Source organism: Lepisma saccharinum, chromosome 10, assembly GCF_977018435.1.
Source record: "Lepisma saccharinum chromosome 10, izLepSacc3.1, whole genome shotgun sequence".
In the NCBI taxonomy this organism is placed as follows: Eukaryota; Metazoa; Arthropoda; class Insecta; order Zygentoma; family Lepismatidae; genus Lepisma; species Lepisma saccharinum.
Genome location: NC_139238.1, coordinates 18,090,726 through 18,116,368, shown reverse-complemented (window position 1 = coordinate 18,116,368; position 25,643 = coordinate 18,090,726). Strand labels below are relative to the sequence as shown.

General features: G+C 36.6%; 1 protein-coding gene across 2 annotated transcripts in view; it reads right to left on the bottom strand.

Annotated features, from left to right (window-relative positions):
- The window catches only part of clos (closca), a 152,256-nt gene that overhangs the window by 79,590 nt on the left and 47,023 nt on the right, over positions 1-25,643 (bottom strand). For both annotated transcript variants that reach the window (XM_083129614.1, XM_083129615.1), the window contains exons 7-10: positions 22,663-22,830; positions 15,410-15,528; positions 12,975-13,146; positions 3,060-3,319 (exon numbers count right to left, since the gene is read on the bottom strand). In XM_083129614.1, the coding sequence (XP_082985740.1) occupies positions 3,060-3,319; positions 12,975-13,146; positions 15,410-15,528; positions 22,663-22,830 (719 nt within the window). The remainder of the gene's footprint in view (positions 1-3,059; positions 3,320-12,974; positions 13,147-15,409; positions 15,529-22,662; positions 22,831-25,643) is intronic.

Genomic DNA, 25,643 nt, shown 5'->3' with positions numbered 1-25,643 from the left:
TTAGGACTTTAGGCTTTCAAAACCATTCTAATATCAGTTCATGGCTTAGGTTTCCCCTTCCTGTAGACGTCCATGCCAGTCTCCAGCTTCTCTTCTTGGTGAGGGATGAGCACTGGCATCAAGAGACAAGTGGAATGGCGAAGAGGCTGGGTCTAAACATGCTGTTACACTAAAACTATCTCCACACACCAGAGAGTTTCTGTGTTACCACTATTTCTGAGGTAGAATAATGGGTTTTTATGCTTACTTTAGTGAGTAAGGGGGTCTCCGGCTGCTTAGAGGTGGCTGGAAACCCTATTAGTGAATAAGGGGGTCTCCGGCTGCTTAGAAGTGGCTGGAGACCCTATTAGTGTGTAAGGGGGTCTCCGGCTGCTTAGAAGTGGCTGGAGACCCTATTAGTGTGTAAGGGGGTCTCCATCATCAAACATCAAAGTCTCACTCAGAAACCCATCAGAGGGTAGAACTCCAGTTCCGTGGAAGCATAAAATAAAAAAAAATAAAATAAAAGGAGAAAAAAAAAAGGATGAGAGCAGAGATCTGCACCAAATTATGCAGCTATCCAGGAATAAGGAGTGCAGCATACACAGGTAACTTTTGTAGTACTTTATATAGTACAATGTAATGTAATGTAACTCATGTAAAATAGTTTAGTTTACACATATTTTGTACTTGCATGAATTAAATTGCCGAAATTAAATTCCATTTTGCATTTTTGTCACCAAATTTCATGTTTCGAAATTTTGTAGCCATCATCTAGCATACGATTCTATGTAAAGATCACAGAGTGTTTAATAATTTGGCTAGAAATTACGAAGTTTTGCTAGCAATTACAAATACTAGATCGTAGATAACTTTAAACCTATGTACGCGATTATAGTGTATTTCTTTCAGTTTACATTGTTCAGTAAAATATGCGTTGAAAATAATTTAAAGTTTTTTTCTTTCAGAGTCGTGAGAGAAAGATCCTGCAAGAAGAAAACATCAAGGACAATTAAGACAGTCTCCTACGATCCCAGGTGCTATTGTAAACGTCAAGGGAAAAATAAATCTTTGTAAACAATGCATGTTTTACCTTCAATATTTATTGCTAGAGTATTTTTGTAACATAAGGAGAAACGTGCACGTCGATTCAAGTAGGATGGTCTGCGCTGCTGGCCTACAGCATTACAGTTGTAAAAACCTCTTCATGAACCTTTAATTTTTCATTTTTCTTCCTATTAAACCAACAGAACAAATCTGTGAATGGTGACCTTGAACCATCCACTAAGAAGACACTTTATGTGGAGCAAATTTTTCCTTAAATATGGGTACCAGGTCTAAGACGTCAGTTTTGCGAACAGCGTGATTGATTTTTTGATTTAGTTTATTTTACTCCCAATTACTGTCACTTTTGGCTAATGGAGAAGATGAGGTTGGCATAATGAAATTGGTGAAGGAACACTCAAAGACCAACCATGCCCAGGCAGGTTGTGAACAACACGAAGTGTCTATGTGCAGGCATTATTGTATTATGCCCAGGCCTGTAGCTAGAGAGGGGCAGCGGGGGCAACTGATTTGCCCCCCCCCCCCTGTGAAAGATACAGAACACATTCCTACCTGGAATTCTCACTAATCTTTACAATTATATCATGTGTTCTCTAGCAACATAACAAAGAAACTTATTGATTTTGTGATTTATTATGGTGTATGGGATTCCGTATATTGTATCAGGATTGGGGAGAAAAATTCCCTTTCAGGTCAGGAAATGATTTTGCAATTTTCAGTATCTAGAACAGATGTGACATTTTGAGTAGCCTTTTATTAGAATTCCTAATGTGTTCGGATGTTTTTCTTGGTGTGTTTTTATGAACTTGGAACTGCTTAATTTTTGTTTCCCAAGTCTACCATTTGGTAATAGTCATTCATGTGGTAGAGAGAGGGAGTGGATACTTGATTTTTTTTTTACTTAGCATTGCTTTGTGCCACTTCTAGCTAATCACAACAATGAGTGATGTGAAATTGATGAAGAGACACTCATAAACGGTGCCGCAACCACAGGGAGGCAGGGGGAATTGCCCCCCCCCCCCCCCCCAGGCCCCCGATCTTGGACGGAAGTCCATTCTAGACGAAGCAAACATTGAAGTAAAAAGAACAAGACTAGGAGAATCTAAGAATAGCAGGACAATTTGGTACTCATGATGGAATTAGTTTTTGTGTGTTCCTTGCATTTTTCTTCCAGACGACACTTTCAAAGGGGCACAGAGGGGACAATTGCCTCCCCCTAGATTTCAAATTTTATACAAAAAAAAATACATTTCATAAAATTTTCTTGCTTGCTTTGCTCGCAATGACTACTATTCTTATAGTTCAAGTTCGGAGCCATAGCTATGGGGTGACGGGAGTCGCCCCTGGGAGCCAAACGATCTAGATATTAAAGAGAATGCCATGGCGCCCCGCAAAATTATTTGCACCCTATTAAAACAATTTAATTCTATGAAACTTAATATGAAATATTAATGATGACACTAATCCAAGAAGTAATTGATCAATCAAAGGATTCCTATTTGTTTTGTCAGGTGTCAAAACCTGCATTTCAACTATAATAATTGCGTAATACAACACAATGGTGTTGTTGGATTCTCGTTCGATTCACTTGTGCGTAAAAATCTTGCATACAGGAAACTAAGGGGAATCATTATGAAGCATGATTAATAAAGGGCTCCCTCAATCAGTTCTGCAGAGAGGCCCAAAGCTGTTGGTACATATTAATCGTCTATCAACATTATCGACCTGTAAATATCAAGTAGATACAGTCCCTATTAGCCTATTTATGTTAATCTTTATATTCTCTGGCAATCTGGAAAGGTCATTATCGAAATATTGCTATTTGATGTTGCTATATCTGCCAATGATACACAATATATTGAAAATTTGCCCCCTCTAGGATTGACTTCGCCCCCCCCCCCCTACAAAATTCCTGGCTACGGGCCTGTTCCAAAAACCTGACTATTGCACCGATAATACACATCTATGCAGTAATTAGACCATAGAAAATGGTAAAAAAAAGCATAGTAACTTACACTTTCAGTCAGCAAGGATCCTACATGGACGTTACTTTCAAAATGAAGGCTACCATTGATTAATACAGTTTCATCATCTAGTTTTGGAGCGGCTCTCAGTCGAGCTTCCATGTCTTCCAAATCAATAGTATCCAGTTCACTGAGTCTATCATTACACCATTCCCCAAGATTTCTATGCAGTTTTCTCAGGTCGTTGCGATATTTGAACTTCAAATGGAACACATTAATTAAGCTCCCATCACTTTTGTTATTAGCAATTGCTGCAAAGTAAAAGAAAAATTAATAATCAATAATTATATAAGAATAAAAATTACCATACATAAAATAATGTGATCAAAGTGGACTTCATGATTAAAGTTTAGCCGTTTTCATATTACTATTCTCTGAGTGAATGTATGAAGATTTTAAAACAAAACTACATTAGACCAATGTGCAATAGTCACAATAGCCTGCATATTTCGTTTAAATGTCTTAAGTGTTCATAGCTTAAGTTCTTCTTTTAAGTTTAATTTATGTACAGAAGGCTAATCGGGACTGGACTTACAATTTAAAGTTGGATCCGATCCACTATGTGCCTCCACTGGGGCATCTAACCCAAGACCCGTTGATTACAAGGCAACAAAATATCCAGTATGCCATTGGGGAGGCACTTAGTGTTTATGACAATTTGGAACAATTTTTAAATTATTGCAACATTCAAATGTTGCTACAATTGTACCAGTTTTGGTTCATAGTTAGGGTTACCAGACGTCCAGGTTTTCCCGTACATGTCCTACATTTTAGCCTTACGTCCGGCGTCCGGGAGGAATTTGAAAAATATCACAAATGTCCTACATTTTGGGCGTTACAATAATATTAATTAGGAAAATACGTATGCGTTTCATTGAGCAAAGGGAAATCATGCAAGTTACAAGTCCATTTCCCAAAATGAAAATAAAAGTTTGTCCTGCTAGAGAACAAACAAGAAAACTGAAGCAACTAATGAACAAAGTTTTGGGTCAGTGCCTGAGCGGAATTTCTTACCTTGGGGTTTATACTGATTGAACAAGGTGTTTTCCATTCTTATTCAATATTTTTGATTGTAAAGCAGGGGGCATAGAGAACAGAGTTATTCAGGGTGTCTACCAGTCACGAAAGTCAAGAAGAAGTAAAGACATCAACAAGTAGGTCAAAAAGTTAATAAAAATCAGGAAATTATACTTGTGGTCAAGATTTTTTGCTATCACAATTACCGACTGGTTGATTTAGTTTATTTTACTTCACTTTTCTGACCCTTTGGCTAATTGCGAAGATGAGAATGAATGGTGGTGAGATAAGATGGATGAAGAAACAATCACATGCACATAAAGATGACAACACAAGTCCCTCATAAGATTATACTGGCTGTGAATCCAGATGCCAAACCTCACTAGTTTGCCAAATGGAGTCCAGGATGTACTAATAGATGAAGCAAGTCAGCTTCACTTTTAATCTTAACTGCCATTTGGTAGGGTTTCATATTTGCTATGTGCGAATTACTCACAAGATTAACAATATAAATTACAATTTTACTTAAGTTTCTTGCGAGTCTGATAAGTTCTCTTCAATTACGACGTTTCGAGAGATAACTTCTCTTCTTCAGGTTTCAATGTTATAAGCCAGTGTTCCGCAACCTTTTTCTACTCACGGCACACCCCAGACGGGCCTAGACTCAACACGGCACACCAAAATGTCTGTCCCCTCAAAATCATATGAATCTTAATATAATTACGAAATATTACGTCGTTATGTAATCAATTATTATTATTACCATTGTTATTATTATTATTATAAATTTATGAATAGACTTATGCATTTATTTAAAATTTATTAACTTTAATTCAATGTAGAAAATACACATTTCTAATACGAATTTTAAAGTAAATAACTCTACTCATATCTTCAATGTGATACTTGAGCCTGCTTAGCTGCACACAGACGGCTGATTCGTGGCAGAATCGTTGACAAAGCAAGCCTCATTTCTTCATCGATGGATTTGAGTCTCTCTCTCTTTGATGTTTTAATTGCAGTCAACGTCGAGAAGCCCAGTTCACACAAATACGTAGTTGAAAATGGTAACAACACATTAACTGCCATCTCGGAGATAGCCGGGTATTCACTGCTTATTGACAACCAAAATGTATCCAAAGGCACTTCGAAAAATTTTAATTTGAATGTTCTGTCTGCTTTCAAATCTGCCAGTTCCTCTTGTAAGCGTAAATTTTTCAGAAGATATTTCGAATCCACACTGAATGGATCACGAACCCAGTCAAAATCTTCAACGCTCTCTCCAAAATATTTTTTGAAAGTCTGCTCCAAGAGTACTAAATGTTCTTTAATTAAGTCCATCAACACCTTGTTATCGTCAGCAAGGGACCATACAGTTTGGAACATCTCACACGATCCATTTTCAATTGTCTGTATCCACAAGTTCAACTTATTAATAAATCCTTGAATCTTATCCATACTAGTCAGAATATTTTAGTTTCTACCTTGCATTTTTCTGTTTAGTTCATTCAAGTGTACGAAAATATCGGAAAGATATGCCAACTTAGATACCCATTCATCATCTGCAAATAAATCCGCATACTCATGCCCCTCAATAGTAAAAAATTAAAGTACCTCCTCTTTAAGTTCAAACATTCGCGTTAACACTTTACCTCGAGATAACCATCGTACTTCTGTATGTAGCAGAAGTGTAGTGTGCTCTGATCCCATTTCTTGACACAAAACGTTAAAAAGCTGCATATTTAGGGGCCGCGATTTGATGAAGTTCACGACTTTTACTACTTCGTCCATCACAATTTTCAGAGGAGATGGCAAAGACTTAGCAACAATGGCTTCGCGGTGAATAAGACAATGGTCGGTTCGTAAGTTAGGATTTACTTCGCGTACTTTACCCACGAATCCTTTCACTCGGCCTGTCACAGAAGCGGCTCCGTCTGTACAAACACTAACGCAGTCCTCCCATGTTAATTCATTACGGACCACATATTCATTAGCAGTGGTCGGAAGTAGCCCGCTACTTGTAGCGGCGCTACTGTAGCTAGCTACAAAATTTGTAGCTGTAGCTGTAGCGGTGCTACATTTTGAAAATTGTAGCTGTAGCGGTAGCGAAGCTACAAAATTCCTGTAGTTGTAGCGAAAATTTCGCTACAGCTACATTTCTTCTCAGCATTTTGAGATAAATTTTGAATGTGGCAACAGCGTCAAAAAAAATTCGACAATAACGCTTACTTTTGTAGGAGGTTCATAAAGACAAAGTCTATTGTGTACATGGAAATACGGATAGATTATAAAAAATCTTGATCGTAGATTATAGATACTGGCATAATTTATTTCATTAGTATCTGAATAATTATAATATCCAGAATACTATCCGATATATATGAATACATTCTGGCTAACAGCTACGATTTTTGAGGTGCATCACTATTTTGAGGAGAATTGTGTGTAGTTTGTGGCACCACTGGAAAAAAAATTGCCTAGTTTGCGCCACCACTGGGACGAATCCTGTGGATATCCCTAGTGTAAGATAACAAAATGTCATTAATTACTGTGTAAAACACAACTTGCAGTGCAAACAGGAGCGATTCATTTTCCACTAAAATGACAGCAATAGTGTCAGCAATCAATGGCTCAGTATGTTAACAGAATTGACATTTGTCAGGATATAGGATCTCACCTGCAAGAGATTATTGTTACAAGAACGATGCACATACACTTTCTGGAATTACAATTACTTTTGTCATAATATGTGTTCACAAATTTTCAAATTACAATGTGTTTGGAACACACTGATTTGCACATCAGTTTCCTCAATATATTTCTGTTTCGCTTTTTGGTTACTTTCGCTAACCATAACAATGAATATCAATGTTTTATTTAGTAATTCCCTTATCAAGAGTCACTTTCTGCCATTCTTGGCTATTTGTGAGAATGAGGAAGAATGATGATTGATGATGAGCAGCGTGGGGAATGGAGGAGCAGGAGGATCCATCCTACAGGCGTCTTTCCCAGTTTTTATTTTGAGTCCACTTTATGCACAGATATGCTAATCAAGACTGGTTCAGAATCACTATATGACTCAAATCAATATTTATTCTCAAGGAAAATATGTTGATATATAAATGTAAATAATTCTACCAAATTTTATGTGTGTATAGTTGTAATCATTAATTTTGTGTCATCCTAATTGCACTACTCATATATCAAATTTCAATTGATCTGCCGCTTGTATAGGTATGTTATTCTCAAACACTTTATTAAAAATAAGTAACTGAAGTAACACTGCTATCAAAATTACCAAATGACAGGAATAATGATAATAAATAACAGAATCTATTTTCCAGTAAGTACAACTATCATACTAGGGTTGTTTTAATTTTTTTTATGCAAAAGTAGCAAAGTAGCGAGTAGCGAACAGGAGTAGCATAGCGAGCTACTTTTTGGAAAACGTAGCTGTAGCTGTAGCGAAGCTACATTTTGAAAGAGTAGCTGTAGCTGTAGCGAAGCTACTTTTAAAATGTAGCGTTCTGATCACTGTTCATTAGTCGTACGAAATATTTCTTCACCGGGTGCTCGCTCGGGTAGTTCTTTGCAAAAAAAGAAATTATTTGCAATTACATCCCCATCAACATACCTTATGTAGGAAAGAAGTTGTGTGTGACCGCCAATATCGGTGGACTCGTCGATCTGAAGTGAGAACTTTCGACTGCTCTTTATTTTCTCCTTCATAATGTCTTCGATGTCACTTGACATGTCACTAACTCGGCGGCTGATTGTGTCAGCAGAGAGAGGAATTTTTGAAATTTCAGTAGCAGCTTCTTAACCCAGGACTATTTTTACCATTTCTTTACACGCGGGCATTAACAACGTTTCTGCTATTGTGTGTGGTTTTTTGGCCTTTACGATAAGTTCGGCTACCTTATAGCTAGTTTCCTGTACTTTTTGTGAAACACGTACCGACGTAGTCATGAGCGTCACTTGTTTTTTATTTTGTTCCAACAACCGACGAAAATAATTCACATCTTTACTTAACAGAGAGGAATGTTTTGTTGACAAATGTCGTTTTAATTTACTGGGAACCATAGCAGCATTACCGAGTTTTTCACCACACACAACACACTCAGAGATTGGGCATGATTTGTCACCACACCAAAAAAACCCGGATGATAATAGTTATCACTATATGGCCGGTGAACTACTTTCTGTTTCTTCTTTTCGGACTCTATGGTTTCACTACTTGCACTCGAGGACGGACCACTCCGTACAAGGAACTTATCCATATCGAAAAAAGAAAATAGTAAGACTGGTGTAGCAATCCAATATTCGCACTACTGCAGAGGACAGCTGTGATAGAACTGAACTGAAATACTGTAATTGTTGTCTGACAATGTGTGGGTCCTTCGGCGAAGGAAAAGAGCAATAAAGTTTAAGAAGCGCCGACAAACAGGCACAAAACAGCCAGCCGTACACAAAAGATGCAGTGTTACGAACAAAGAACTTGCTTGAATAGCTAGCTCTATTGTATGATTGGTGCGGGCTGTTAAAAGGTTTGCTAAAAGTCTTACGTGGCTTTCTTTGCGGTGAACACAAAGCTTGCCGCCTGTAACCCATCAAACCGGCCCAATATTACAGGCGAGAATACATATAAGATGAGCAAACTATAACAATATTGAGTAAATAAATTACATTTAATTTCTATGAAAATATAACAGTTATCAGCAAGAATAAGCAAGCACCTTCCTACTTAAAATCAACAATTAATTTCTTACAATATTACAATAGTAGGTAAAAGTTCGGGTCACACCTTTCACCTTGCGTCACACCGGTTGCGGAACACTGTTATAAGCAATTCATAAAGTCATAGCTTCATCAAAATATTTCTTCCATAGTCAACAGAATCAAGGGTTAGGTGAAATGTTGTTTGGTTGACTATGGAAGAAATATTTTGATGAAGCTATGACTTTATGAATTGCTTATAACATTGAAACCTGAAGAAGAGAGAAGTTCTCTCTCGAAATGTCATAATTGAAGAAAACTTATCATACTCGCAAAAAACGTAAGTAAAATTGTAATTTGTATCATTTGGTAGGGGTTTTTCATTAAATATCTTGGATATGCATTTTCTTATTTGCTAATTTCCAACTTTACCTAAGTAGGGATCGAATAAAGGTTAACCAAGATGAAAAAAAGGTGAAGAAATGTCCTGATAAAGACAAGAATTTTGGATTTGATATTTTGGTAGAAATCCTGTAATTATACTAAAAATACCATTTAAAACTACGGTAATTGCTGAATATTTGTCAGCCATTAAATGTCATAATGCAAATGTTGAGAGAGTACTTTCACTACCATCATCACAATGGACTCGCGAGATATTTTTTTTCATAAAGTCTGTAAAAGGTTTGGTGCTGGTCCCTATAATTTCGAAGATTGAATGTTCAGTCTCTCATCAATATATTTTGACTAAACCTGCAATTTTGAGAAAATTTTCTCTTCTGAGAAGTACCAGTTAAAACATGTAGTAGAAGTGCATTGTTTAATATATTACAGTACATTTAAGAATTTGTTAAGAATTCACTTTTTTAAACTGAAAAAGTGTAATTTTTAAGTTACTTTTTAACGTGTTCTGTAGAAATATGTATTTTTATTGCAAATGTTTTGTGTCCTACATTTTGGGAGAACATGTCTTACATTTCCTTTCCTTTATAGCAATCTGGTAACCCTATTCATAGTAGTTATCAGCTCAGCCCTTATATTGATAGAACATTCTGAAGTACAAGGAAAGTGGCTGTTTAGTTATAGAAGAAACACCCTATCAAGTGTGTGTGTGAGTGTGAGTGTGTGTGTGTGTGTGTGTGTGTGTGTGTGTGTGTGTAAAACTGGAATGCCTGCTGCTTACCGATTGCAAAATAAGAGTTCATATACAGGGTGTCCACATGAAACCTCCCAGATTTCAAATTACAATTGTGAGGGAAAGTATTCGACATAGAGCCTTGCGGTCTGAGGAGACAGAGGTGGCGGTAATATTTTCTAGATCCTCTGTGAAGGGGTGGTCACTTCACGACTCCTTTCATCCAACCTAGTACCTTCACCTTAATTTCATTTTTGCTTATCTTTCGTCGCATCTCTCGTCGCATCTCCCCCTTCCTGCCTCGCTACCTTCGTTCGCCCCTCTTCACCTTCTATCTGTCGCCTCCCTCTAATCTTTCGTCGTTTGCCATCTTTCATCCACATATCCTTAATTCTTGTCTTTGTTCGCCCCCTGTCTCTCGTTGCCGCTTTATCATTTGTCGCCCCTATCTTTGTTCGCCCCTTATCTCTCGCCTCTCCATCCTTCGTCATTCTTATCTTTGTTCACCCTCTTATCATTCGTCATTCTTATCTTGGTTCGACCCCTGTCTCTCGTCGCCTCTATCCCTCATCATTCTTATCTTTGTTCCCCCCTTTATCATTCATCATCCCCTTATTTGTTGCCTCCTATCTTACGTCGCCCCTATCTGTCGTCATTCTTATCTATGTTCACCCCCTTACCATTCGTTGCCCCTATTTTAGTCACTCGAACTCGCCGATAAGCTTCCTGCTACCCCATAATGGTAGTTCTTCGTATAATACCACAATATTTGCCTTATTGAATTTCAACCGTGCATATTATTGAAGAAATAAAATGAGGCCCTTAAGAGTGTCACCCCCTCCACCCACTTTTTTCCCACTTTTGTATGTTTCTTAATTGACATTATGTGTGATATACTTCATTCCAACTGTGTAAATTATTTATCAACATGTGAAAAAATAAAAAAGGTCCTTGTTGGAAGTCTCCCACGATGCCCCCTTAAGGGGCTCGGAGGGGGTGGTTGCCACCTCTGCCCCCCCTTTAATCCGCCCTTGACTTTAAGGGCCATAGTTTTTAACTACATACTTGATCAAGTCCACAAAAAACATGTTAAACATATTGTAATATATGAGGCACGCTTAATAAAAGACCAAACGCCCAAATACAATGTAAATGAAAATAAAACAATAAGTAAAAAAGGATATGATTATAATAGTTTACATCAAGTGTTCTCAGGCTACAAGCCACAGTAAGTTTGTGTTTTCTTCCAATTGAGTGCACATGTTGCACTCATCAGGAAATGCAGTGGCGTATGCTGGGTTTAAAACCTGGGCTCTCTCTTTTTATCATAATGTTCAAATATGAGCCTCTTTTTCGTTCAATTTCTTGGATATTAAGGTGATGTGACATTGCGATTAAAATACATACATTACAATTTACTAATAATTATAAAAATATCACAGTTTCATTAATATAAAAACAATAAGGAAAAGGTTTCAAATATTTCATGGTTATTTATAAAATAGAGGCCCATATTGTGAAATATTTATGTAGGCCTACGTGCAAGAATAAAATATACGCGTATAATAAACTTCTTACCTTGAATATTTAATTTGGACAGGAACTCCATTCTTCTCTTGGCAACCTCTGTGGTAAAATGGTTATTAGCACAGCGCACTATGACGCCAGGGGACCCGGGTTCAAATCCAAGCATGGACATGGATATTCTTTCTGAATGTCCCTTCATGAATTTCATCGTATCGCCACTCATCCTCATCGTCGCGATTAACTAAAGTGGCAGAAGAGCAATGCAAAATAACAAATCAAATCCATTCTTCTCTTCTTTGCGATGCCAGAGGCCTGCATATCTTCACGATTTGAAGTTTATCCTCATGCAAAAGCAGAGTAAATTGTTTCGGCAATAGTTCGTTAATTATGTCATTCATTTTCGTTCACTACACGACGCAGCACAGATCATTCAAAACATATATACGTAATTCACCCACTCAATACACTTAAGAAAATCCACACAGTAAGAAGCCTAATTTTCTTAAAACTTCCTTCAACGCGATTTCCACTCGCAAAATGCCCTTTGTCATCTCCGGCCAGTCACGTCTACCCCAGCCAGTCATAAACAAAGCAGCATAGGGGTTGAAAACATCGTAAAGCGTGTTGGTTGAAGGTCGGCAGCCTGTGAGTTCTGCATGTGTTCGATGGGACAGTGTTGTTTTGGCCTAGAGGACAAATTCCCTATCACATGCCAACCACTCTTTTCCCGTTCCTGTAATAGTAGTTTAGTTTCAAAATTTCCCTTACCTGGGAAAATCCCATGCTGGTTAGCGCGTTCGCATCGCTGTAAGATTTTACCGCCATTGTAAAATGAAGAGTTCCCTGTCTAAGAAGCCACTACAAATATGTCACCGACCATCTCAGGCGCTGGTCGGGGAAGAATTTAACCGCTGAAGCCTGGTGGTAGTTTTAAAGGAAAGGAGTCCATCCCCATGTATAGAGCGAGCACAACGAAAACAAACTTTGAACGTAAAATCCTGTGCAGCCTTTTCAGCTCGGGCCATAAGGAAGCATGGTCCACTCTCCCCCTCCTCTCCTCGCAAGAGTACGGTACACAGGAGTAGCGGGTTTTGTTGTTTGAGACTGAAGCATCAGTCACATTTGATAGTCTATTATTTTCTGTATTTAATCTGGGCTTCGGCGATAGCCTAGGTAGCCTACAATATACGTGCCTGAGGAAATGGTTGGTTGATTGGAGACCAAGTACAAATGTAAATAGGTAAGGGTGAGAAAGCAGAGTTTAGACTGCATCCTGTGGTTGGTTAACTCCTGATTCCGGTGTCAAACTTTTATGGAGAAGTGGATTCCGAGCATTGCTGAACTATAGTCTTTCCAATGTCCCTGTTGAGATTTTTGTTTTCTTGGGCAAATGACTACTTTTATTCTTCTGTCCAAGTAAGCAGCATGTCATAATCAAATTAACTAATAAAGGAAATTCAATTTATGAACTTGATTACACTTACAGACTAAGAAAAAAATATTTCACTTACACACTAAAGTATCTCCTTCAAACTTAAAAGATCTCATCGAAGATATTCCTTCTCCAAACACACCACGTGTATACTGGATGCTGGCTTCCAGAAATCTCCAACCATTATACTGAAACATTTTTATCCCACTGTATGCACTGGCAACAAACAGAGCAAATTCACCTTTGTCTCCCTAAAAAGAAACAACATTCAATTCAGAGATACAAAATCACCGCAATAATTAGGAAGGTGAAAAATTATTAATAAAGAATGGACAGGTCAGATTAATTAGCACTATATGATAAAGTCATACAGAAATTGTCTAATTTTACAGATCCCATATTTCTCTATGTAGCCAGTAATTTCCATGCAGAATAGATATATACAGCATGTCCCAAAATTATTTTCAGGGTTTCTAGTAGTTTGTATATTGCAACAGACAAAGGTAAATGTTTATGTATTGTACATGTATGATAAGAACGGCTGTGGCAGTTTGCTACCCTGAGCGATTATTATTTGTTTCCCATCAATCACAGCAGTGTTGGTGTATTACAAGTTGGCGAACAGATGGTAAGTGTTTACTGTCTCCTCCTTCATTTTTATTATGTATATAAAATGTATTGCCATTTAATTACATTACAAATCAGCGATCAAAAATGTTAACTCCACTCGCAACTAATAGATCAATCAACATTAAATTTTTCATACTATGGGAATGAGAGACACTGTAATAGATAATTGAGGTACTCAAGTTTTCCGCGAAGCTGTTTTAAATTAAATTAAATTTTTTGTATATACAGATATAAAATGGTAAACATTTCATGAAAATCTGAATAATTTCATTAACTCTTACTGTGTGATAACTCCGCTTGCTTTAGAGAAAGATGCTCATTAGAAATTTAATTCACAAAACCAGGGTACATCAAAGTTTGCAATCGAACCAGGAATGGGCAGATATGACATTTTTACTGATATAAAATTAAGTAGTGATAAAATTTACCGATATTGATATTCTACTGATCTGATACAACTACAATGTTTTCAGAAGAACCTGAATGGTAATGTAATTTCCAATATTAATGTATATAACCAGGTGACTGCAGCATGCCTTGCTTAAAAAAGACAAACTGCACATTTAAATACACTTCTCACAAAAAGTTTGTAATTTTCTTATATTAAACATTAGGTGATAGACATGGCCTTGAAATGCAACAACACATTGTATCTGTCTGCTGGACATTCTGGTATCACCTATTGCCTAATATAATAATATTCCAAACTTGTTGGGCCTAACATAACAATATTCCAAACTTTTTGTGAGGAGTATATTTACTTTACTAAACCAGGGAAAATACAACTTTTCACAATCATATAAAAAATAATAACAAAATGACAGAATTTGCACTACATAACAGGCTATTTGATCAGTTCAGGAGTAAAATTTGATAGCCCACAAAAACATGGAATCCAGAAAAATACAACTGAAAGTTTGCCCATTCTACTGTAGTTTAAAGATTATCCAGATGTGTGTTTCTGACAATTACCAGCCACTGAGTGAACTTCCATTTACTACTGTATAGCAACTGGATCAAATGTTAACTCAATTTCAAATTAAGTATGGATTATCAAGTTTCACCCTTCAGCCACTCATTTATAGAACTATTGGATTGCAAATCTATCAGCAAATTTATGGATATACTGATGAGCTTATCCAGTCAAAACTGATAAAATACCAATTAATCTGTTGAAAAATTGATTAATGAATTTACAAAATATGTTTGTGTGTTCCCCCAAAATATTACATCAAAAAAAGTTGTTTACTTGCTTGTAACAACCATAAATTTTGAAAAACGTTCTACAGTGCAAGCAATACATACATACAAGAATTAACCTATTGAAAATCAAATACCAACAGTAAGAGAATAGTCATTCAATTAAAGTTCACGATTTAAAATAAATATACATTAGTTAGAGAGGTGATGAATCATTCAAGATTTCTCGCTAAATGCTTAGCACTTTATTTGATTTGTTATAATATTGATTATCAGTGTAATCAGTAAGAGTGAGTGGGTGTGCATGTATGTGGGGGGAGGGGGATCATTAATATATTTCCATGCCAAAACGAACACTGAATGTTGCCTAAGATGTTCTTGTGAAGTGCTAAAATTATGAGATTGCAATGGTACTTGTAAAAGACATGAAGCACATTAAAAAGGCAGAAAAGGCTTATAAAGTGCATCACGTGTCTATCTGAGATCTATAAAAACTTAGAAAGAAATCTAATCTATAACAGAATTTGATACCATGCTTAAAATAGACACAAAAGGGAGGAGCGAGTCGTAACTACATGCCCCACACTCTTTCCATAACATAAATGGATGTTAAGAAATTTTTTAAACAATAGTTGCATGCACAAGGTGTATTAACCATTTGCTAAATAACAAAACAACACTTACTTTGACAGGTAGGCAACTGATAGCAGAATGAACTTGAATGCTCTGAAAAGGCACAAAGTAGTCATCAGCAAGCTTGTATATTATAGAGTTTGCTTCATAGTTTCGCTTTCCAAATGGACCTGAAATTTAGAAAGTATTTATATTATGATTCCACATGTTCATATTACAGAGTTAACTGTGTTAACAACAAGTAAAAGTTAATAAATTCCCAGGAAAGTGTTTTTCAGTGAATCCAAATAATATATTCACAACTACGTCAAAAAATGTTAAATTTATATTTTTGAGAAATCACAGCGAACATTCTGCATTAACAGGGTGCAAATAATATGGCGATATCAGATTTTCCCCCCACTAGATTAAGTAACTCTGAAAACAGAGGCAAATTCATCTCTACGATGATTTCATTCCCCTCCTTTCCTTTTTGACTATAATGCAGATCTAAGGGTGAATGCATAATATTTGTATTTCTGTTATTTACAGGGTGTCCACTATTTTGTGAAAACAAAATTCCCTGACTTTTCCAGGTTTTCCAGACCAAGAACAAATTTTTTTCAGACCAAGTCATTAGTGCAATTAATGTACATGAACATGTATGTACAGTAGCAGCGATTAGGGCACAGTGTGGGGGGGATTGTCCCCCTATTTTTTGCCCCACCAGTATGGTCTGTTAATGCTATCCCTTATCAACCAAGAAAAAAATAACTGTCCTTGCCCCAACTCCAAAGTTTTGGCACCCAGTCAAAGGTGATATACGTAAGAAAATCAGAGAACTTGGATGAAAATTCACACTTAGTCACACTCAAGTTTAAAACCATAAACTATAGTGCATCAGATTAATCTTTTCACCAAAAGCATACTTTATCATCTTCTACCTGTATATTTATGGGAATTTACCAATATACTAGCAAGCTTTCATTATCACATTATGTGAAATTATTGATGGCCTCCCTTTGCCCCTTATAGCCATCAGATCCACCCACACATAAAATAATTGTTTTACCAATTTTTTTGTAGTTAATTTATTTCCATAACAATTCAGTAGTTGCAAGAAAAATAATATATATGTTTATAAACTGAATGTAATTTTATTAAATAGTTTGCTTCCTTTAAAATAAATGCACAATTTGAATACTTGAAATGTTTTTTTCTAACATATAGAATTGGCGTTCATTAAAATGTGAAAGTTTCAAAAGAACACATTACTCTAAAAACACAACTACACTATTTTCTTAATGCTTTCATCTTTTCATCAATTTCTTGGATTTCTTTTGCAGATCTCTCGAGGATTTTAGCTTTCTTTGTGCTCAGTTCTTTCAGTTCTGCCATACTTCTATTAATCTCTTCTAAATGAGTCTTCTGAGTTTCTGTTGTATCATGCTTCCTTTTCAGTGGTTGCATTCCATGCTGCATGGATTAAAGATTTTGTTACAGGGACTATTTCAATCCCTCCATAAGTTACAATTGCATCATGTATACATCGCTGGGCAATAAGCGAGTCCTCGTCAAGATTATCCACAAGGCATTGTTTACTTACAGAGAAACTGCGCTCAACAGAAGCATTTCCATGTGAAAGCATTAAAATCTTCTGGACGAACAGTATAAAGGCACTGTTGTTACAGTCTTCAAGAACTGTCATCCACATCTGATCCAGCCGATCAACAGCAATGTCAATTTTTTTCATTCTTGAAATCACACTGTCATTACTACATAAGTCAGTATAGAACCGTTTTATATCATCTGCAGCAGGGGCAGAAAAATGGCACTTTTCAACTAGGACTTGTAATGCTACATTTACTTGGTCTCCACCTACTTTTCCATCCAAAACAGATGATGAAGAGACATATGCTGCACCATATGCGAGCCTATATTTCAATGGTGATCTCATACATATCTTCTTACACAAACATTGTAATATTTTCAGACAATCTTCATGAAAATGTAACACCTGAACGTCAGATAGTTTCACAGATCTAAATGCTGCTCGGATTGCAAATTCCAATGTCAACTTCTTTTGCAGAACACACACTATATGGATCAGTTAGATTTAGTTTCAAAAGATCTTCAGAACTTAACAGTTGGGCTGAAACGTTCGTAGGCTAACATAGTAAAAAATATTTTTTTGACAAAATTCGATTTTATTATTCAATATAGTTGCCTTCGAGGGCGATACAACGATTATAGCGGTCATACAATTTTTCGATGCCATTTTTATAGTACGATTTCTCTTTAGCCTCAAAATAGGCCTCAGTTTCGGCGATTACCTCTTCATCAGTGCTAATTTCTTTCCAGCGAGCATTCTTTTAAAGTCTGCAAACAGGAAAAAGTCACTGGGGGCCAGATCTGGAGAATATGGTGGATGGGTAAGCAATTCGTAGTCTAATTCATATAATTTCGCCATCGTTTTCATTGATTTGTGACACGGTGCATTGTCTTGATGAAACAGCACTTTTTTCTTCTTCAAATGGGGCCGTTTTTTCGTGATTTCATCCTTTAAACGCTCCAACAACGTTATGTAATAATCGCTGTTGATGGTCTGGCCCTTTTTGAGGTAATCGATGAATATAATACCATGTGCATCCCAGAATACTGATGCCATAACCTTGCCAGCCGACTGTTGCGTCTTTCCACGCTTTGGATTCGGTTCATCACGTGCAGTCCACTCGGCTGACTGTCGATTGGACTCTGGAGTGTAGTTATGGAGCCATGTTTCATCCATTGTAATATATCGACGGAAAAATTCGTGTTTATTACGGTTGAATATCGCTAAACATTGCTCTGAATCATCAAAACGTTGTTGCTTTTGATCGATTGTGAGCACGCGCGGCACCCATTTTGCACACAGCTTTCGCATGTTCAAATATTCATGCACAATATGTCCAACACGTTCCTTTGATATTTTTAAAGTCTCAGCTATCTCGATCAACTTCACTTTACGATCATTTAAAATTATTTTGTGCACTTTTTTGATGTTTTCGTCGGTAACAGCCTCTTTGGGGCGTCCACTGTGTGCATCGTCTTCGATGCTCATTTCGCCTCGTTTAAATTTAGCAAACCACTTCTCAACGGTTGATTTTCCTGGTGCAGAGTCCGAATAATGTTTATCAAGCCAAGCCTTGGCTTCAACAGTAATTTTTTTTTTGCCAAAAAGCAATGCTTTATTAACACACGAAATTCTTTTTTATACATTTTTTCACAATAACAAAAGCTGCTTCACTCACAATGCTATATCTCACGAACTAATTATCCGGCAGCTGTGAAATTTATACACGTATCTTTTGAAGGTTAGTACTAAGTAAAAATCCCATGGATTTAATTCTAGTAACGCCATCTATGAGTCAGCCTACGAACTTTTCAGCCCAACTGTTACAGCTTAAAGGAGAATGGACTTCTTTATATACCTGGACATAAGGGATTTCAGTAGCTTGAGGAAATGTTCATAAAGGAAAGGTACCATTGGTGAATCAGACTGAAACCTGACAAGAAAGGGTTCTGTATCAGCTGCAATAGTCGGAAAGAAAGCTAGTCTGACTGGTAACAGAGGATTGCTCACTTGTGACTTAATAGTTTTAAAACTCTCACACCTTGGTTGTTCCTTGGTACCAGAAACTCTGTCAGCATAGGTTCTCAGAAATGGTAAAAGGTACTGCACTTTTACCACCACATTTCCATTGTCTAACCACAGAATTGGACAAAACTTTTTTGGAAAAACTTTTGATTCTGTAATTCTTGTGAAATCTGCTCTCAGAGCTGGAACATTTTTAAATAAATTGTACACTGCTCTTAAGAATACCACTACGTTCCAACCAGAACTCTGAAAATATGCTTTGAAAGCACCATGAAAAACGAAGTCCGCAGTTTCCTATTTCCAGCAATGTTGTACACTATGTTTTCAAATTGATACCTTTTATACCTTCTTGAAATGCCAGTAGCAAGTCACTAGCTTTGGTATGGCCCAGAAACACTGAACACATACAAGGTCTACAAAAATACAATTATTTCCAGAAAAATAGTAAATTTCCATGACTTTTCCAGAAAAAATAAAATTCCCTGACTTTTTCATGTTTTTTAGACTGGTAGAAACCCTGATTTAGTGTTGCTTTTGGCTAATCGCAATGAGGATGAGTGATGATGAGAAGAAATTGATGAAGAGACACAAAGAACACCCATGCCCATGTTGGGACTTGAAACAAGAAACTTCAGTGGCAAGTTTAGAAGCAGACACGTAGCCAGGCAGGGGTCAGGGGGCTCAGCCCCCCCCCCCCACCGAACTGCCATCAGCTCCCCCTGGCACTGCAGTCAGCCCCCTTGATATTAGGTAAATCTATTTTCTGTAATTTGTTTGCAATGAAGAGTGAAAATGTAGATAGCAGATATTATTTTGCTCACAACTTTGGTGAAGGATAAATTCACAGAACGTGAACAGCTAATACATTTGTTCGGAGAAGTCTTAAGTAGCAGCAAGTATTTAGAAGTAAATGAGTCTTCTCTAGACTCTAGGAAGTTCTTTCATAGGGAAGCTTCTTTATCTGTGCCTTCGCTGTCCCTGTTATAATCTGTGGCTTTAAAGTCATCATGGAAATTCTCTCCGCATCTGCATCACAGGTCAACAGCTCCCAAGTTTTCGGAACGAAGGGGAGTTTCGTTGCTTCGGCCGGAGGTGGAATGTACTGTAGGCACTATGATTGAATATTGTGCATTTTTTCCTTGTGCGATATAAATATCCATTTCATCAAAAGTAGTATAGTGTGTGCAGTAAGGGATTAATTACAGTTGCAGTCAACACTTCAAAAATAGATTTCCTAAAGGATATAAAAAAAAGTAGTATTTGTATGATATTTCTATTTTTTTTGGAACTCCCTTCCTCCCCCACACATAATTTCTCTGTAATCTTGAATTTTATTTTAATTTTAATCTGTTCCATTGCATGGGTTTTTATTCCTTTTGTATTTTATTGTACTTTCTTGTTCAATTTCTTTGTAATCTTGAATTTTATTTTATTTTTATTTTAATCTGGGATTAGGTGGCAGACCAGCAACAACTGAAACTCACCCAGCAATAAAGTCAATTCAATTTACCTTCATTTAATACTCTTAAAACTTTTGAAAATTGGACTTTGTTTGTTTACAAAGCCCCCCCTCCCTTCTGATAACTTGTAAGCCCCCCCTGGAGAACAGTTCTAGCTACGGGTCTGTTCAGAAAAGTGCTTGGCCAACGGGCCAGCATATATTGTTAAAAAAATGTAATTATTTTGCAAGAATGTACTTTTTTTATTATTTTGCACAATTGTAAGAAAATGGTGCTGTATTGCTTACAAAAATGTTAAAATTGATGTAACACAGATGAGACTAGATTACTGTAATCCCTAAACGTGAATTAAATTAATCAATGCACACATTAGGAATGGCAATTTTGCCATCTCAATTTTGCTGTAACTCAATAGAACACATCTTAATGCTACATTTTGTTAATTTCATCTACGCTGTTTATTGTCATTCAACAGCTATTGGGGCACATGTTCTTAGTAAATAGCATAAATTGCACAGATGCCAGGAAGAGGTGTTTCCAACTCTTCAATAAATGTGAGTGTTGTTACTCTCTGAATCTTGTGCAATATATGTGTCAAGTTACACAAATGCAAAAAAATTTGCAAAACATTATTGAATCACCAAATCAAGCAAATTTAAGTTTCAAATTTTTAATTGTATTTAAGTTTTACATAGGTGCATATTTGTAAATTCCAACAGTTCCTGATATTGTTGCAAACTTTGTTGATGCATGTACATTGAATTTAGATGGCGCAGCAATGGAATAGAATGGGCAAATTTGTTTCTCTTACTAATGAGGTACGATAACACTTTCATAGGAAATGGTCTCGTAAATGTGGTAAGTTTTACTCTGGCCAAGGGGCACCAACACTTTAAATCATAACCTGTTTAAAGGATGTACTTTAAAAATGAAAATTTTTGTTGCTGTTGCTAGAGAGCATATTTAATCATAGACATCCAATATCACCTACTATGAGCGTCCGGAAGGGGGGGCAAGGTGGGGCCGTGGCCCCCCCTGGAAAATGAAAGTCAACCAAAAAATATGTAATTCACAAATATAATTTCATTTTAGCCACAATAATGTGTGTTAATTATTGCATGAACAAAATAAATTCAAATTTAAGCAATGTTTTTAGGGAACAACACTTTTTTGGGGGAAAATTTTCCTTAGTTTCCCCCCCTGGAAAAAATACCTTCCTTGCCCCTCCCTGGAAAAAATACTGCGGACGTCCATGTCACCTACCAGAGAGAACTGCTTAATGCTTACGCAACATTTATATTTTTGAAACAACTTTTTTAACACATTTTTAAATTATTATTATTATTAATTGTCACATGAGAACCAGACATAGCTCCAATTTATCAAATTACAGGAGAGTGAAAATAATGTATTCTTAGAAATATGTCAGACTTAAAGAGTCTGGAAATTGGAGATACGTGACTCCACCTCACTGCTAAGGATTAGAAGTCGAAATGTGCCCATCTGACTAAATAGAGCTCTTCAGAGGAGATATGTTTAATAAAACCAAAAAAAAATGCATCTTTGAGTTATGTTCTCATATGACGAAATATGAGAAAAAATATGCATATATCTAAGATTACTTCATTGGTCTAATATAATTCACACATACCCTTGTTACGAATTACGCAAAAAGAAAATTCATTTTTTTTTATAATTAAATATGTTAACATTGGGTCACAGTTAGAATTAGACTCAAATATGTTTTGTTTTGTTGAAGAAAACTTGCATTAGCTGTATAGAGTACACTGATATATTAACTAAATAGTAAAATAACCTGTGGCGCAAGAGCACATGAGGGCTAGGGCCTACCTACAGACTGCCGACTCACTCCCATCTGCTGAGTTACGGGACGACATGTGGTGAGCACTACAAACCCCCCAGTTGTTTAGTTTCCATGACCGGGTTACACTACTTATTTGTAGCTCCCCAATTTCCTCAGGATGGAGGGTGGCAACCGGTCCCATACACCAGTCAAAATCACAGGAGAAAAGTTGTTACCCTTCACCCAGGAAACTCTAACCTGCACGCGTCCCGCAGCCGGAATCCAAAGCATGATGCCTTAGACTGCACGGCCACTGTGCAGGACACACTGATGTATTAGAAAAGTAAAAAAAAAAGCTAATGCTTGACAATCAACATGTTTCTCCTGTATTTTTCTTTTTCAGACTTATTATATAAACACTTACCTTTCTCAAACATATTGGCCACAACTATGAAATACTCCATCATACGCTTATTTTGAAAGCTGAAGAATTTGATGTCCATAGCTCCATGAGTTCTGATCTTCTGGTATGACACAAATCTATTATCATGCAAAGCATATTTGAAGATTTCCGAGTCTATGTCAGTCTCCCCTAGAACAAGATAAACAGTTGATTGATCATTGATCAAAGATGTATCCTGACAAACTGACTTATGAGAGTGGGCTGGAAAGTTATAGACTTCAATCATAGTAACACTGTTAAGCCTTGCTTCCATGTTCAAAACAATTAAATGCTGTCCAAGGCAAAATTTATTGTAGAAAAAAAATTCCTATAATAAATTTTGCCTTTGTCAGCATTTAATTGTTTTCAATCATAGATTGCGACGTTATCAGTAAAAAAAATTCTAAGATGGTACATCTGTTATAAGCATGAATGTAAAATTGCATTACATCAAATAGTGTCTTCAATACAGCTGTCTGAAGCAATTTGTTTATTCCTTAAAATTGATAAAATTGAATATGCAGTGATAAAATTCTTTGTGAAATTCATTCTAAATTCGTAAACGTTTATGGAAACTCTTCCTATTCAACAATTAAAAAATGGGCTGCTGAATTTAAACATGGCTGTACCAGCCTTCAGGATAAGCCACATATGCAGAATATCCAGTGCAACAGCAGAAATCATTGAATGATTGAGTGTATTTTACTTCGCATTTCTGCCACTTCTGGCTAATCATGAATATGAGTATGAGTGATGATATGATGAAATTTATGAAGGGACATACAAAGAACACCCATGCCCAAATGGGATTCAAACCTGTGACCTCTGGAATCGTAACATGTGGTGCTAACCACTCTGCCACAGAGACCGGCAGAAATCATTGAACAAATACATGATATGGTATTAGATGACCGGCGAGTTAAATTGGGAAATTGCCGAGACTATAGGTATTTCGAAAGAATGTGTAGGATATATTTTGCATGAAGCCTTGCATATGAAAAAGCTTTGTGCAAGATGGGTGCCACACTTGCTAACAGTATATCAAATATACATTTGTATTGAAATTTTTGAACAGTGTATGGAGCATTTTAACAAGAGTAAAACTAATTGTGTGTGTGGATTTATAACTATGGATGAGATTTGGATTTACCATTACACACCAGAATCAAAATAGTGGACAGATGCCAGATCTTCAGCACCCCCAACAAAGTCACTTCCATCAGCAGGAAAGGTTATGGCATTGGTATTTTGGGACCCTAGATTATTTTATTTATTGATTTATCTTTAAAATGATAAAGTAACAAGAAATACTGTTCCAATTCTTTGACCAGACTAGATAAAAACATTCACGAGAAAAACCCCAGTTTTCAGAGGAAAAAAAGTTTCATCAAGACAATGCACCCGTCCACGAAAGTGTTTCGACAATGGAAAAATTAAGGAATTTGAACCATGAATTGTTGGAACATCCACCTTATTTTCCAGACTTGACTCCCTCCAACTTCTTTCTTATCGCAAAACAAACTCTTCCTCACTGGTCCGAGTTTTTCATCAAATCAAGATGCATTTGCAGCTTTAGAAGGGGTATTTTGCAGACTTTACGGAAAACCACTTCAGGGATAGAATAATGTCGTTGGAGCATACTGGAATAAATGTAAAGTTGTCGTCCTCATTGCAACCTCACTTTACTTCAAAGAAAGTTCTGAAAAATCAGTTTTCTTCTAACAACTACATGTCAATTCCACATGGAGTCCAGTAAATCGTCCCCTCAAACCTTTCCCACCAATAGCGTCCCTCCAAGAAATTACAGCTCTTGTCAACTCCACGTGGAGTAAATGAGATTTTGCCAATTCAGTTTAAGAGATTTCTGAACGTGAAGTTGCAGGTATCTTTGCTAGGTCGTTATTGTGTAGTGCTATTTTTTTTAACACGTTGACTGCCATGAGACCTGAAAGTGGTCTCAAGTATAGTCATTCATGAAGCCGTGATATCCACTTGTGTGTCTCACCTCAGCAATTGCTTCAGGCTGCGATACCCCTATATGAGTTTCACTTGTCATTTGCTAAATGAACAAAGATATTGTTTTGGCTCCAGAATGTTACACTATACACGTAGCCTGGCCCTAGATAGCAACAGGCGATTACAACAATGGCGTACAAATGGCCGTAACATTGTAGTAATAAACCTAGTGTTCTGTGATTATGTATGATGACTTTATTTTGTTGATTTTCAATTTTCAATTTTTTAATGCATCGTTGTTTGACAGTTGTATTCAGGCAAGAATTAAACAAAGGCGAAAAATAAAGGAAGAAGAAATTAAGACTATATTCTGTGTGATTGAACATGTAGATTGCATTTCGTGCAATATTTTATGGAGGAAGCACTTCTGTTGTTGTATGTTCTGTTGACGATGGATGAACAAGAAGCAGAAAATGTGCGTGCAATACTGGACGAGCTTGATAGTTCAAGTGATGGAAATTCGTTATTTGAAGAAACAGAAATCATGGTTTCTGATAGTGATCCTGAGTTTGTGATAAGTGCTGGGAACGAGTCTGACAGTGATTCTATTTCCTGTGACAGTGACGAGGACAACTCGCCTCAGCGAAACTTATGGGGGCCTGTGGGAACTAAAAAGGATTTGAATGACACTCCATACAACCCAATAAATGAGCTAGTTGGAATCAACGAAGATATTGTAGAAACAATGTCAGACTGTTTAGCTATGGATTTCTTTGATTTATTTGTAACAGAAGAAGTGATAAACCTACTCATAGAAGAAACAAATCTTTATGCCTTCCAGCGTAAACTGGTGCACGGCTGTTTAAGTGTGTTGATACCAATCCGACCGAAATGAAGCATTTCTTGGGACTTTTAATATGGATGGGCATTGTTCAAATGCCTCACACCTCAAACTATTGGAGCAAAGATGAACTATATGATACTAAAATAAAAAATGTAATGTCAAG